Genomic DNA, 13,175 nt, shown 5'->3' with positions numbered 1-13,175 from the left:
CACTAAATTGATATAAATCATCAACCACATTTATCTCAAAAGGCCATATAAGATAATAATTTGATGAAATATAGGTTACTATATCAGAAAGTCTCTTTTTCTTTAATTCCAAAAAAAAATCTATTTAAAAATAAACTAATATTAGCAGATATAACTTTAAAAAAAATAATATATTCACACAAACTACATATCATATGAATAAATTCATATAATGGTGGGCCTATTACAAATACCTAGCACAACATTAATATTTAGTTTTTGGACAAAAATATTAATTTGTAAACGATATTTTTACAGTAATTAAACATTGATAATAAATACTACCAAACAATAAGTTTATCTTTGGAGATAAATTTATTGTTTACATGGAGCCAAACAAGTATCACATGTTTATTACCATGAATGTGCATGTAATTTGGCTAAGTACAGAACTTCCTTTGAGCTAATTCGTATTTGCATAAACTACATACACATAAATTTAATTTATTTAGTACAGTTTACTAAATATTCTCAACAAAATTCTGTCAAACAATAAATTTATCTTTAAATCAAGTTATTGTTCACGTAAAAACTTGAGAATTATATTTATTTATTATCGCATATTTTTTTTACTAATTAACCAAATACCAATATACTCTTGGACCGATTAATAGTTTCATAATTAAATAGAAAACCTTAATTTTATTTCTTCAATTGAGCTAACCCGAGAAGTTCCTTTAATTTATTTTCATTCTGTCTACAAAATTAATAAGGTGTTTATAGACCACCAAAACTGAATAATGAGAATACATTCGTTTTTCCAAAAACAAAAAAATTGATTGAATCATATTAGATTTAGGTTGGATGTAAAATATTTTTAGTTCAATTTTTTTTACGGTATCTCCCAACTCACTAAGTTAAGGGCTAATCTATCGCGGATCTAAACTTCATTTAATGGTTTATCATTTATAACATATTTACAATTTTTTTAAGCTTGGATCCCACTAGGGAGATAATGGCCTATTTGTACAATGTGTACAATGAATGAGTTACAAAATGAACATCTCTCATACTATCTATAATAACCATCCGAGTACTAGGGATAATAAACATCTTCCCAAAAGTTTAAACTAATTTTGGGGTTCACTAAGGATCGAACTCTTGACCTTTCGGATCTAGCACTCTAATATCATGTCATGATACCACTCATCCCAAAAAGTTTCAACTGATGGAAAAAGGTAACACTAATGGTTATATCTCTAATACTCCATAAATCTCCATTGTACACATTGTACAAATATTCCATTGGCTTCTCATACTTTTCCTTTTTCCTTTAAGCTTTAATGAAAGAGAGAAAATGGAGGTGGCGCTATGGTAGTAGTGACGATAATAAAAGAAAAAAATGAGAAAAAAAAAAGAAGGAAGAGAAGAAGAAGTAGTAGATCAAGGTAGGATGAGGAGTAAGAAGAAGAAGAACGCATGATGTGAAAAACAGTTATAACAACTTGGTTGGATTTGGTTAAATATTTTGTTTGGTTGAAGAGTTTTACTCTTCTAATATATATAATATACAATAAAACTCTACAACCAAGCAAAATAGCTAACCGAGTACTGCGTGCGTTTTTTTCTTCTTCTTCTTCCTCTTAATTTTTTTCTTTCATTATCATTATCGTCGTCGTCACCACCTCCTCCTCCTCCTCTTCCTCCTCCTCCTTCTTCTTTTCTCATTTGATTTTTTCTTTTCCTTCCTTTTCTTCTTTCTTTTTTTCATCACCATCATCAATATTTTTATCATCGTCATCGCTATAGCTATCCTTATTGTTATCGTCGCCTTCTTCTTCTACATAAATAATACTATTCATTTTTTCAAATGGTTGCACTTGTTCTACTTAAATTTGCTATGTTATCTACTGATTTTTTTACTTATTTTCTTTTCTATCAAAATTTGTAAATCTGCAACTCAAGTTTTCATGAAATAAATTCTTAGTTCCATCACAGTATTTTGTTGAAAATTTTGGTATTAGAATGAAGACATTTCGATGTTATTCTTTAAAAATTTGTGTTATTTTATATATCAGATACGTCATCTTCTTCTTAGACATAAATGTCACTGTTCATTATCTTTTGAATAGTTACACTTGTTATGCTTAATTTCGCTACATTATCTACAGATTTTTCTACTTATTCTTTTTTCTATTAAAATTTGTGAATCTGCAACTCAAGTCTTTATAAAATAAATTCTTAGTTTTATCATATCATTTAGTTAAAAAATTTGATGTTAGAGTGAAAATATTTCGATGCTATTTTTTAGATTTTCATATGTGTTTTTATATATGAGATAAACATTCAATCCATTAAATGTGTAATATTTTTAAAAAGATTCAATATTTTTTTGTGTCGTGTTACTGAACTTCTAGTGTTAATTTTAAGTAATTTCGGTACTATCTTATTTCATTTTATAAACTCAATGTGATCTTTTAGTATGCAATTTATTTTTACATTATGTATCATTGTATTTAAATTCTGGTATCACTTTAAATAAATTCCAGTGCTATTTTTAATTTTGACAAGAATTTAATCCAATTAATGTGAACCTATTCCTTCAACTAAATAAAAATAATACATTATGTTCATTCAAGTTTAGTATGAAAAATAATGCTATTAAAAAAAAGAGTAAGAACAACAAAAAAAAAGAAAAAAAGAAAGAAGACTAATAAGAAGAAAAAAATATAATATTAAAAAAATTTTGCGTTTTCAAAATTAAAATTAAGAAATTTTTGTGTTATTATTAAAAAATTTCAGTGTTATTTTTTTGATAAATTTTGTACAATTTAAAATTTTGTGTTCTCATTCTTATCTTTTGTTTTTTCTTTTTTGATAATTATTTTTATTTCATTTTTTAAGAGGAAGCAAATAAAAAAAACTGCAATAACACATAAAGATGAAGAAATAACAATAAAATATAGTACTAATTAATAGAAGAAAAAGGAAAAGATAAAAACAGTGCACGAAAAAAAAGTAAAAACATGAAAAAGAAAAAAGTATATAATTTTACGAGTTTGTTGTGTGAATAATTTTGTTAGATTTAAACTAATTTAATTGAATTTAGTAACTAAAATAATATAGATGTATAACAAGACTAAAAAACTTAGATGTATGAGAATTTTTTTTTCATATTGTATTATTAAAGGTAAAATCCTCTATAATAAATCAAATTGTGTATTAAATACTATTATGGTTATATAGTATATACAAAACATTAGTAATATTTTGTGTTTCTTTAATTAAAATAATATTTTTTAACAAAACATCAATAATATTTTGTGTTTTAATAATTAAAATAATATTTTTTATTATAAAATATCAATAATATTTTATTTTTTTATAATTAAAATTTTTTTATTACAAAACATTATTATACCATTACAACTCTATAAAACACTAAAATCATTAAATATTTTTGTATTTTCCATTCAAATTCTTCATATATAAAAATTTTAGCCGATGTATGACAGGACGCAATGATATATATCAGCGATATAATAAAAGAAAAGGTTTAGATTTATACCTCGTTTAATTTGGATAAAACGGTAAGACTAACACGTACATTAATCAAAATAAAATTGACTAAATAGTTGATAAAAAGGAATAACAAAAGCATGGTTTAGATAAGCTCTTTGGACTACATGTTACTTCTTTTTAATATAAATAAAAGTTTAGATGTTCAGCTAGTGTTAATCCATTGAGAGAAAGATATATATTTAAATGCAGTAAGAATATCAGGAAAAAAAATTAAACTCACATTCTTTTACTATATATTTTGAGTCTTTATTATTATTATTATTATTATTATTATTATTATGATGATGGAGCGCAACTTAAATTTGCTCACAATAATAAAATGATACTAAAATACAAGGCCTACCATTAACTTGTATTCTTATTGTAAATTGTTATTAAATAATTGATTGTGAACACAACCCATACAGCACTCCCAAAGCGTACAAGTGTTTCTGTCTTTCTGATAATAGGTAACGCCGTACAGTTATTTATTTATTTATTTCTAAACCAAAAAGGAAATGGAACTTTGAAATTATTTGTAATTTATAAATTATAATTGGTAAATAAAATGGACACCAAGCTTAAGAAGCCACTTCCTACCCGCATCATGAGATTGTTTTGAAATTCAAAAATATATATACACTAATAATTAGGATTTTTTATTTTAATAAATAAAATAAATATAATAATTACCAAATTAAATAATTTTAAAAAAAATTATCGAAATCTGCGACCCTACTTATCTCGTTTACACTGTAAATGAGATAATTTGCACGTATTTTGTTTACGCTGGTGTATTGTCGGAAGGTCTCTTGGTCATTTGTAGGAAGCATTTGACGGATACGATCCCGCAATCAAACAAGTTTGAGTGTGAACGACTCGTTCCTCTGGGTAGCCTGCTATGGAGTCATCAGGCCTGGCACCAAGCAGCTGTTCCACCAACGCCCACGTCTCTGTATAGTACCATCTACCGAAGTCACAGAGGCACCTCCCCCAATTGGGGCCCGTGTGCGCGTAGGCTTAGGTGATACGCCACGTCTTGCAGTGTGATAGTGACCTCACCTCACGGGAGATGAAACGTGTGCGTCTCCGGACGCTATCGCTCAACGAATGTCGAAATCAGGAAATTGTCAAAAGTGAAATCCTTTAGGAGTACCGTGTCGCCGAATCCAGCCTCAACCAGATACGAGACGATGGCGCCGGATGGAGGAAGGGTATGACTCACTCGACGGAGCAGTAGAAGGCGAGGTCTCTGAAAAATAAAAAAAATCAGCCTTATAAAAAAATAATTTTAAATTTTTTTTTGGTATTGAATTCTTACACTTTTTATTAGTTTCGTAATTAGATCAATTTAATATGATATACAAAACATTAAAGTTACAAAAATATTTCTTTCTAACTCACAGCTACTTCTATTTAAAAACATATTTTTATGTTTCTAACTTACACATATTTTTAAATTACATACTACATACTAAACAAAACCTAACTAAAACGTTATAAGCAGTAACAACCTAGCACAAGTAAAACAGAGTTCTAAACTAATAATTACGTCGTAATAACCTACCACAACCAAATAGAGTTCCGAATTTCTAATAAACACCTATTGCTAAAGTTACAAACTACCCTAGCCATGGCTATATACAAAAAATATTTCCATATGGGATTGAACAGAATTAAACACAACAGAACTAACCTCAAAGTCGGCTACTCCGACGTAATACGACATCTCATTCAGCCTGTTGATGTCTCCGTCGTTCCCTGCTTGGCGCGCCATCACAGTATCAGTCGATAATATGGTCAAAAAGGAATAATAGAGAGGAGAAAGCCGTTGAAAAGTGCAAAATGGGGGCACAGTCAATGTCTGCAAACGACATCTATTTAAAGACGTCATCCAGCCTTATCTCGTTTACAGTGTAAACAAGATAAGACACGTTAACCTGACACGTGTATATCTGTAAACGAGATACGTGCAAAATTATTTCGTTTACCATATAAACGAGATAAGCAAAAAATGCGAATTTCGATAATTTTTTTAAATGATTTAATTCGGTAATTATTATATTTATTTTATTTATTAAAATAAAAATCCCTACTAATTAGCCACCAAATCAATCATCAAATATTTATGTATTTTTTATCTATATATAAAATAATTGTTTAAAACTATAACATCATTTTAATCTTATAGCAACAAATAATTACGACCGGAATATTTATCATTAAATTCGGTAACTAATTCCTTGCTAGTTTGTAGGCATCTTGACAACGTTTAGTTAAAGGAGGACAAACCTCTTCCCTTCAACCACACTCTAGGGTTTTTATAGCAACAAAGATGAAACAAATTCAGAACTCTCTGACTTCGGTTGGCAAAAGAGGCTAAAATAAGTTCATCCTCTAGTTTCCATGTAATTATCGCTCCCCTTGTTTTTAACTACAAAAGAACAAAAAACATAGTAAGGCCAAAAACAAATGTGCCTACATAAGAATGCATACCCTTCTCACACACACACACCCCAAGTGAAGTTGCAATTGAGAAGGAAAAGGTAAAGGCTCAGAAAATAACAAAAGAAATGGAAATGATGACAAAGAAAGAAGAGAACATGAAGAGGAGTTGGATGTCAATGCCACAAAGTGAGTTCCAAGTAGCAGCAAGGGGTAACAAGAGGAGAAGGAGAGAGCTTACCGCAGTTGCACTAACAAATGAAGAAAACCAAAGTAAGGAACAAACATTGCAGCCACACCAACAGCAACAGAAAGTTGATCCAAATTCCACTACCAACACTACAAAGAGAAGTTCAAGATTCAGGGGTGTCAGCAGGTCCTAAATACTGAACTTATTCCCTGTTCTATATACTAATATTTAGTTTCAACTTCCAAGTCAAGGACCAACTTGACTTGTTCTTTTTCCTCCCTCTCTTTGGCTAATCCATTTTGAACCTATGAATTGAAACAGACATAGATGGACAGGTCGATACGAGGCTCACTTGTGGGACAAGCTCTCTTGGAACATAACACAAAGGAAGAAAGGGAAGCAAGGTATTGGCAGCTTCTGTTTTTTTTTCCTGGTTTAATGTCAATTGTTTTGTTAGTTAGGCAAGAATTTGTTTATTCTTCTGACATAATTTTTCCTTTCACAATCCTCAAACTTTGTCTTTGGAACTTGGATTGGGATTTGACTATTTTGACTACAGTTTACCTTGGTAAGTAGCTTAGTACAAAAGCCAAGATTTTACTTTGGTAACTGTTATTCAATAATGAAAAGGCAAATAATCTTCCATATTATCACAGGGGCATATGATGAAGAAGAATCTGCTGCTAGAGCATATGATTTAGCTGCACTTAAGTACTGGGGAACATCAACTTTCACCAATTTTCCGGTATGGTGATAGATATTCCCTATTAAGTGATAGTCTATTTTAGCTTAAGCTTAGATGCAAATTATTTAGGACCTAATGATCCTCTTCTTCCTACAGATATCAGATTATGAGAAAGAGATTGAGATAATGCAAACTATGACAAAAGAAGAGTACTTGGCTACTCTAAGGAGGTAAGATAGATAGAATTCACAAGATTGGTTTAAGAGAATTACCAAGATCACTTCACTCATATTTTCACTTTCTTTTTAACTTGCAGAAAGAGCAGTGGCTTTTCAAGAGGTGTATCAAAGTATAGGGGTGTTGCAAGGTGATACTCCAAATGAAAATACGAACATCATGAGTTCTGGATTGCAATAGATGAATGTGAATCACTAATACTTGGTTAGTATATTGCAGGCACCACCACAATGGTAGATGGGAAGCACGGATCGGAAGAGTTTTTGGAAACAAATATCTCTACCTAGGCACCTACAGTAAGTTAAACGGCTAGAACCCATAAGAGCTCTACAAAACTAGACTGAAATTCTGCGTGCACACACACACAAGCAGTAGTTAACCCAACTTAACTTGGATTAGTTGAAATTTAGTGGATTTTAGATACTGATAATTGTGTTAAAACAAAATTGCATATCTATTGACTTTCATTCAAAACTTCTCTAGACATGTCGTCGACCAAAATCTGAATCTTCCACTGTCCTGCAACAGGCACCCAAGAAGAAGCTGCTCGTGCTTATGACATAGCAGCCATCGAGTATAGAGGGATCCATGCTGTAACCAACTTTGATTTGAGTTCTTACATACGGTGGTTAAAGCCTTCAGGGGGGAACATCTCAGAATTAAAACAGGAATCAGAGGTAACACCGAAGTCTCAGACAGTGGTATCTCAAACTCATTCACCAATAGAGGGGTCTAAATCCTTGGCCGTTCATACATTTAGTCCAGATTATCTCGATTTACCTCAAAATCATGAAATCTTTGAAAACAAAACATTCCAATTCTCCAGCAATAAGTCATCTTCTCCAACCGCACTCAGCCTGCTCCTCCGATCATCAATATTTAGAGAATTGGTTGAAAAGAATTTGAACATGTGTGGAGATGAAACTGATGGGGAAGACAAAAAGGATCAACGCCCACAGATAACTAGTGATGATGAGTTGGGTGGGATCTTTTACGATGGAATTAGCAATCTCCCTTATCTGTGATCTCACCACAGAAAGAAATGAAGAAAATGAGAGACATCCAATCCATTTCTTTGAACATGGAGAGATTCCAAAAAAAGAGTCATCCCTTGAAGGCAGAGTGCACAACTGCTAGAGACTAAAGGTTACTACTACAAATCAGAAGCATATCTAAGAGTTCCGATTGAATTTGAATTTCTGCAAATGTGTAAATGTGAATTATTTACAGATTTGGACTAGACAATAATGTTAACCATAGTTGTTAAAATAAGCAGCTTGATTGCCCCAGTCTATGCACATGGAAGCCATAGTTGACACGGTCTAGCTTGACCACAAAGCACCTGGTGCTCATCCAAATAGCTTAGTCATATTATTTAGAGCAAATAAGTTAAGAATTCATGTATTAAATATATGAAACTTGTAAGTTTTAACACATATAATGCTAATTATTTTGTTTTAAAATTTATTGCTGTGGTACTTTGCTAATCATTCTACATTCATAGGCATATTTACAAGATAGTTTGTTGTAACTCCTACTGTCAAATGTTTGAACAACCAGTCACTTTTTATAATAAAAAAGGGGGTGGGGGGGGGGGGAGATAGAGTATGTTGTTTATAATGGGGAATAAAATCATATTGAAAGTTTCAAATGTTCAAAAGTGGGAAAAAAAAAGTTGCTTCTTATTCTTAAGCAACTGCAAGTCAAACTTGACCTTAACTAATGCATAAATAACGAGATAAGTTCCTGTTTAGTTAATGAAAAACAACTGCCTAAACCTGAACATGGATGGTGAGTCCAAGGGGTTGATTAGATAATGAAAAACCATGACATAGACAATCATATGCTTACTTTGTTTCTGTTGGTCACTTTTCATTCAACTTTCTTTTGACAACTAAATATTAGGTATATCCCTAAGGTTACAGTTTTTTTTATTTTCCATAAAAAATTGAAGGAGTTGCTAAGTTGTTTGGGCGATCTTCATTGGTCCAAAATGACAGGTTCAACAGGAGAGGCAGAAAGGCACACTAACCAATATTCTTTAGAAACTAGAGATCAAGTCTCTAATGGTTTTAATTGCAACTACCCATTCAATAGATAACAGAGAAAAAGGCCACTATTTCTAAACCTACATCATTAAAACAATGGTAACATCCTACAGTATTTTATATGATATAAAGTAATGATGAGCTAATGTCATAATTCTAGAAAGGTAAACCCAAAAAAACAAACTGATCACAGAGAATGAGCAGACTGATGAAAACACCAGTTTATCTGGAGTAAAAAATTCAAGCAAAATCTAAGAGTGAAAAGTAACTGGCATCCCTAAAATTGGGAGAACAAATTGTGAAAACAAATTGCAAGATATATAACCTTTTATATGGATCGGAAGAGTTCAATTTTAACCCATGAGCTAGAGCTTGAACTTGCATTCTAGCTTAAGGCAAATGATGCAGAACACACTGGCTCACTCATAAGTGATAATATGTTGGATGATGTTTGAGATACTACAATAATGCAAATCAAACGTAGCTCAAACTTCTCTTTCAATAGAATTATTTATATTTACTTTATGTCTATTAGCCACTCCATTCAAGTTACTTTGGACATTATATATAAATATCCTATGACTTGGGACTTACTCTCTGCACATTAAAAATTGAAGTGGTTAATAAGTCATTGAGAAAGCAAGGCAGAAGGCAACCCCGGATATAATTTGTTCTTATCTAAAATTCAACTCAGTATAAGGGTTATAAGGATTTTAATGGATGTTACATGGAATACTTCTTCAGGCTTTATTAATAACATAAGCAAATGCCAGCCCTCTTTGACTATCTTCTCGATATTTTTCTTTATACTTCTCAATCCCAATTTTAGTATTGCTCTTAAGCACTGCAGATTCAATTCTAGGATTTCTAACCTACATCAGTAAAACAGTCATAACATCCTACAATTGAATAACTTTGGTTATATTGATGTGCCATATAGTAATGATGAGATAATACTACAATGCTGAAGAGGTAAGATATACCCAGAAAACAGCTGGATAACAGAATGAACGAAGTGACGAAAACACAGGTTGATCTGAAATCAATACTTTAAGCAAAATCTAAATGCTAAATCCATCAGCATACCTCTTCTACAATGATACATGTGTTGGGTTTTGTTAAAATCTTACAGACTTTCTGTCCTCATGTGATGGCATCAAAATTTAAAATTGCTTTCTTTTGTTTCTGAAAAGCTTATCTCGTTTCGCATAAACATAAGAGAGGAAAAGGAAAGCCACTGCCGAGAATGAAACTGAAGCCCAGGGAAATGAAGGGTCCTTAAAGCACACAAGGGATGCCTCAATCTCCTGAGAAGCATGATAAACAATTGAGTGAATGGCATACAGATCATGATCGGAAGACCTCAAGTAATACAAAGCCATCTCGAAATCCAAATGCGACAGCGCAGACACAGCCTTGTTCAGCTTGTGCTTGAAAAGGTTCCACCTCTGAACAAACTCAACATGTTGCTTCCCCTTGAGCAGATTCCTGTCTCCCCCATGTGTTTCAATGGACTGAAGGACATCTATGGCGCTCGATATGCTGTAATTCATTGTCGTCAACAGAATATTCCTCCGCGCTGCATCTTTCTGCACAAAGGACAGAGACGACAGCTCAGAGAATGGCCCAAACGGTGTCTGCCCTATGCTCCAAGTATAATCCACCAGGGTACTGTTGTGCCTTGGGCTCCAAGAAAGATGTGTTGGTGAAACTCCCCACATGCTCTGCAGGATCGATCCAACCAGCGGCCTCACGAGCTCTCTCGTCTGTGTAAACACATGCCGACCATTACAGCTATAATCACTCACAGTCTGCGTATTCCTGGTCCTAACTGCAATAACCATATCCTTGAAAGCAACACTCTGATGGTACCTATCCAACAACAGAAGCGAATTGTAGTCCAAATCAAACACATACACCGGCACAATCCTACCAAAATCCTCCTCCGGCATCCCGGCAGACTTCCTAATCTCGTCAGCTGAATCAGATAGAATCTGATGCAGCCTCTTAGAGTCCAAGTACTCACTCACAATCAATGTATAATTATCAAACAAGAACCTAGAAGTATACGAATTCATCGACCGTGAAATTGCAAACGAACAAACAGCACACTCAGTGTACTTAACCTCAAAGGACTTAAAGGTCAATGACTGAGAACCCAACAAAAGCCCATTCTCACCAACCTCATCCTTGAAAACCTTCTCAATCGCACTCCATTCCAATCCACGAGGGTCCTTCTCCCCTGAATAAATATGCACAAACTGCACAACCAGCGAATTCTCGAAGGGAACCGGAATCCTCAGCGAAGGCACCATAAAAACCTGATATGCACTCCACACCAACGAGGCAAGGTCAGCGGCAAATGCCTTCTGGGACTTGGGGCGGCCATGGGCGGCAGCGAGCGGGTGAAACTCGCCACGGGGTATGACACCGTCACCGGATATTGCAGGGCCGTAATCGAAGGGGCCGGCACCTAAGTCGATCCAGACATAACGCTCCTTAGCAGTCCAAACGCTGCCGAGGCATTTAGTGACAGCTGGGGACGAGTCACCGGAGCCTTCGTTGAAGCTATAAGCATAGGGTTTGGGGCGAGACAAATTGATGAGGTAGATGTAGACGCCTTGGACGGGCTTGAGGGAGTGGTAATCGCGCTTGATGATTTCGTCGATGGGGGAGTAAGGGATTGGGGTGAGGGAGGAGCGGAGAGGGGAGGGGGTGGAGTTGATGAGGGAGGAGAGGGCTTGGGAGAGGGATTGGGAGAGAGAAGAGGGAGAGTGGGAGAGGTGGAGGTGGAGAGAGTGGGAGAGGGAGAGAGGGTGGGGTTGGGAGGGGAAGGGGGAGATGAGGTGGAAGTGGTGGGAGGGAGAGGAGGCGGCGGAGAGGAAGGAGGAGAGGAGGGAGGGGGTGTCGGAGGGGAAGTCGCCGACGAGGCGGAGGGAGAGGGAGAAAGGGAGGGAGAGAGACAGGAGGGAGGAGATTAGGGTTGGGATGTGGGGGTTTGGGTGAGAGTGGGAGAGGGACGATTTGATCGTGGATGGGAGGATGAGGAAGGTGTCGTTCGTGGCTTCTCGGTCGATGCGTGATTGCTGGGATAGGAATGAGTCTAGCCCTATGATTGGGGCGCCGCCGCTGCTCGTGGTGGTTGTTAGGAGGACGACGAGGAAGAGGAGAGTGGACATTATGACTTATGAGTGATGATGCGGCGGCGGAGTGGGTTTGTGGGTCTCAGCTCCGAACCATCTGGCAAGTAGCAGTGCCTGAGCGAACTCTCTCAGTCAACTATGCTTGAAATGAAAATCCATTGGTAGGGAGTGAAAATCAACTATGGTTAAATTTTCACTTTTTTTTTTTTTTAACAAAATAACAATTAAATTAGTTTCTACATTTTTCAAATGAAAATTTATAATTTAGCGGTGCACTTAGCCAAACAATATAACTCAACGCAAGAGGAGATAAATTGATAAGGAAAAGAGTTGGATGTTTTACTGACAAGTCCGTTGGATCTTCTAAACTCTCCTTTTATTAGGTTGAATTTCGATGGCTCTGTTATCGGAATGATCTTTTTTTTTCAATTCAAAAAAAAAGTGTGATTTTTAATATTTTAATATTTTTTATATTTTTTATTTTATTTATAAAATTAATAGTAAATGATTATAATTTATTTTTTTAAATGACAAAAAAAATAAAAAAAATTTAATTCTGTTCTGTTATAAAAAATGATCATACTTTAGGAAGAAATATTTTAATTTCAAAAGTCTAAAAAATAATAAGTAAGATATGATGACAGAAATACAAAAATTTTTCATATGCATACCATTATTATAAGAAAAGCAAATAAGATTCATGAATTTTTTATAAAAGATAGAACTTGGTTTTTTTATTCGGATCTCCTTTAGCAATAGATGTTGAATTTCTATAAAGATCCATTTTACTCAATTGACTCGATGGAGGTGGATTCTTTAGGAGATTTTTCGAGAACTACTCTTAACAGAGAAGCTTGTGAGAATCTTACTAAACCAATATTGATATT

At 34.1% G+C, this 13,175-nt stretch overlaps 2 protein-coding genes across 3 annotated transcripts; one reads left to right on the top strand and one right to left on the bottom strand.

Moving 5' to 3' along the window:
* The first annotated feature begins 5,793 nt into the window (after positions 1–5,793).
* LOC112716370 (AP2-like ethylene-responsive transcription factor At1g79700) lies at positions 5,794–8,560 on the top strand. Of its 2 annotated transcripts, none has more exons than XM_072205371.1 (7): positions 5,794–6,361; positions 6,497–6,585; positions 6,832–6,920; positions 7,017–7,090; positions 7,177–7,227; positions 7,317–7,393; positions 7,626–8,560. In XM_072205371.1, the coding sequence occupies exons 1-7, from the start codon at positions 6,114–6,116 to the stop codon at positions 8,120–8,122; spliced, it is 1,125 nt and encodes a 374-aa protein (XP_072061472.1). In that variant the 5' UTR covers positions 5,794–6,113; the 3' UTR covers positions 8,123–8,560. The 2 variants fall into 2 exon arrangements, with proteins under 2 accessions (XP_072061472.1, XP_072061473.1); XM_072205372.1 differs by having other exon boundaries at positions 6,497–6,743.
* Positions 8,561–10,050: 1,490 nt separating this feature from the next.
* LOC112716368 (uncharacterized) lies at positions 10,051–12,635 on the bottom strand. Its single transcript, XM_025768274.3, has one exon. It carries the CDS (start codon positions 12,322–12,324, stop codon positions 10,309–10,311), a length of 2,016 nt encoding a protein of 671 aa, XP_025624059.1. The 5' UTR covers positions 12,325–12,635; the 3' UTR covers positions 10,051–10,308.
* Positions 12,636–13,175: the final 540 nt, after the last annotated feature.

This window comes from Arachis hypogaea, chromosome 10, assembly GCF_003086295.3.
Source record: "Arachis hypogaea cultivar Tifrunner chromosome 10, arahy.Tifrunner.gnm2.J5K5, whole genome shotgun sequence".
NCBI lineage: Eukaryota > Viridiplantae > Streptophyta > Magnoliopsida > Fabales > Fabaceae > Arachis > Arachis hypogaea.
The sequence above is the reverse complement of the archived record's forward strand: the minus strand, read 5'-3'. Positions and strand labels throughout refer to the sequence as shown.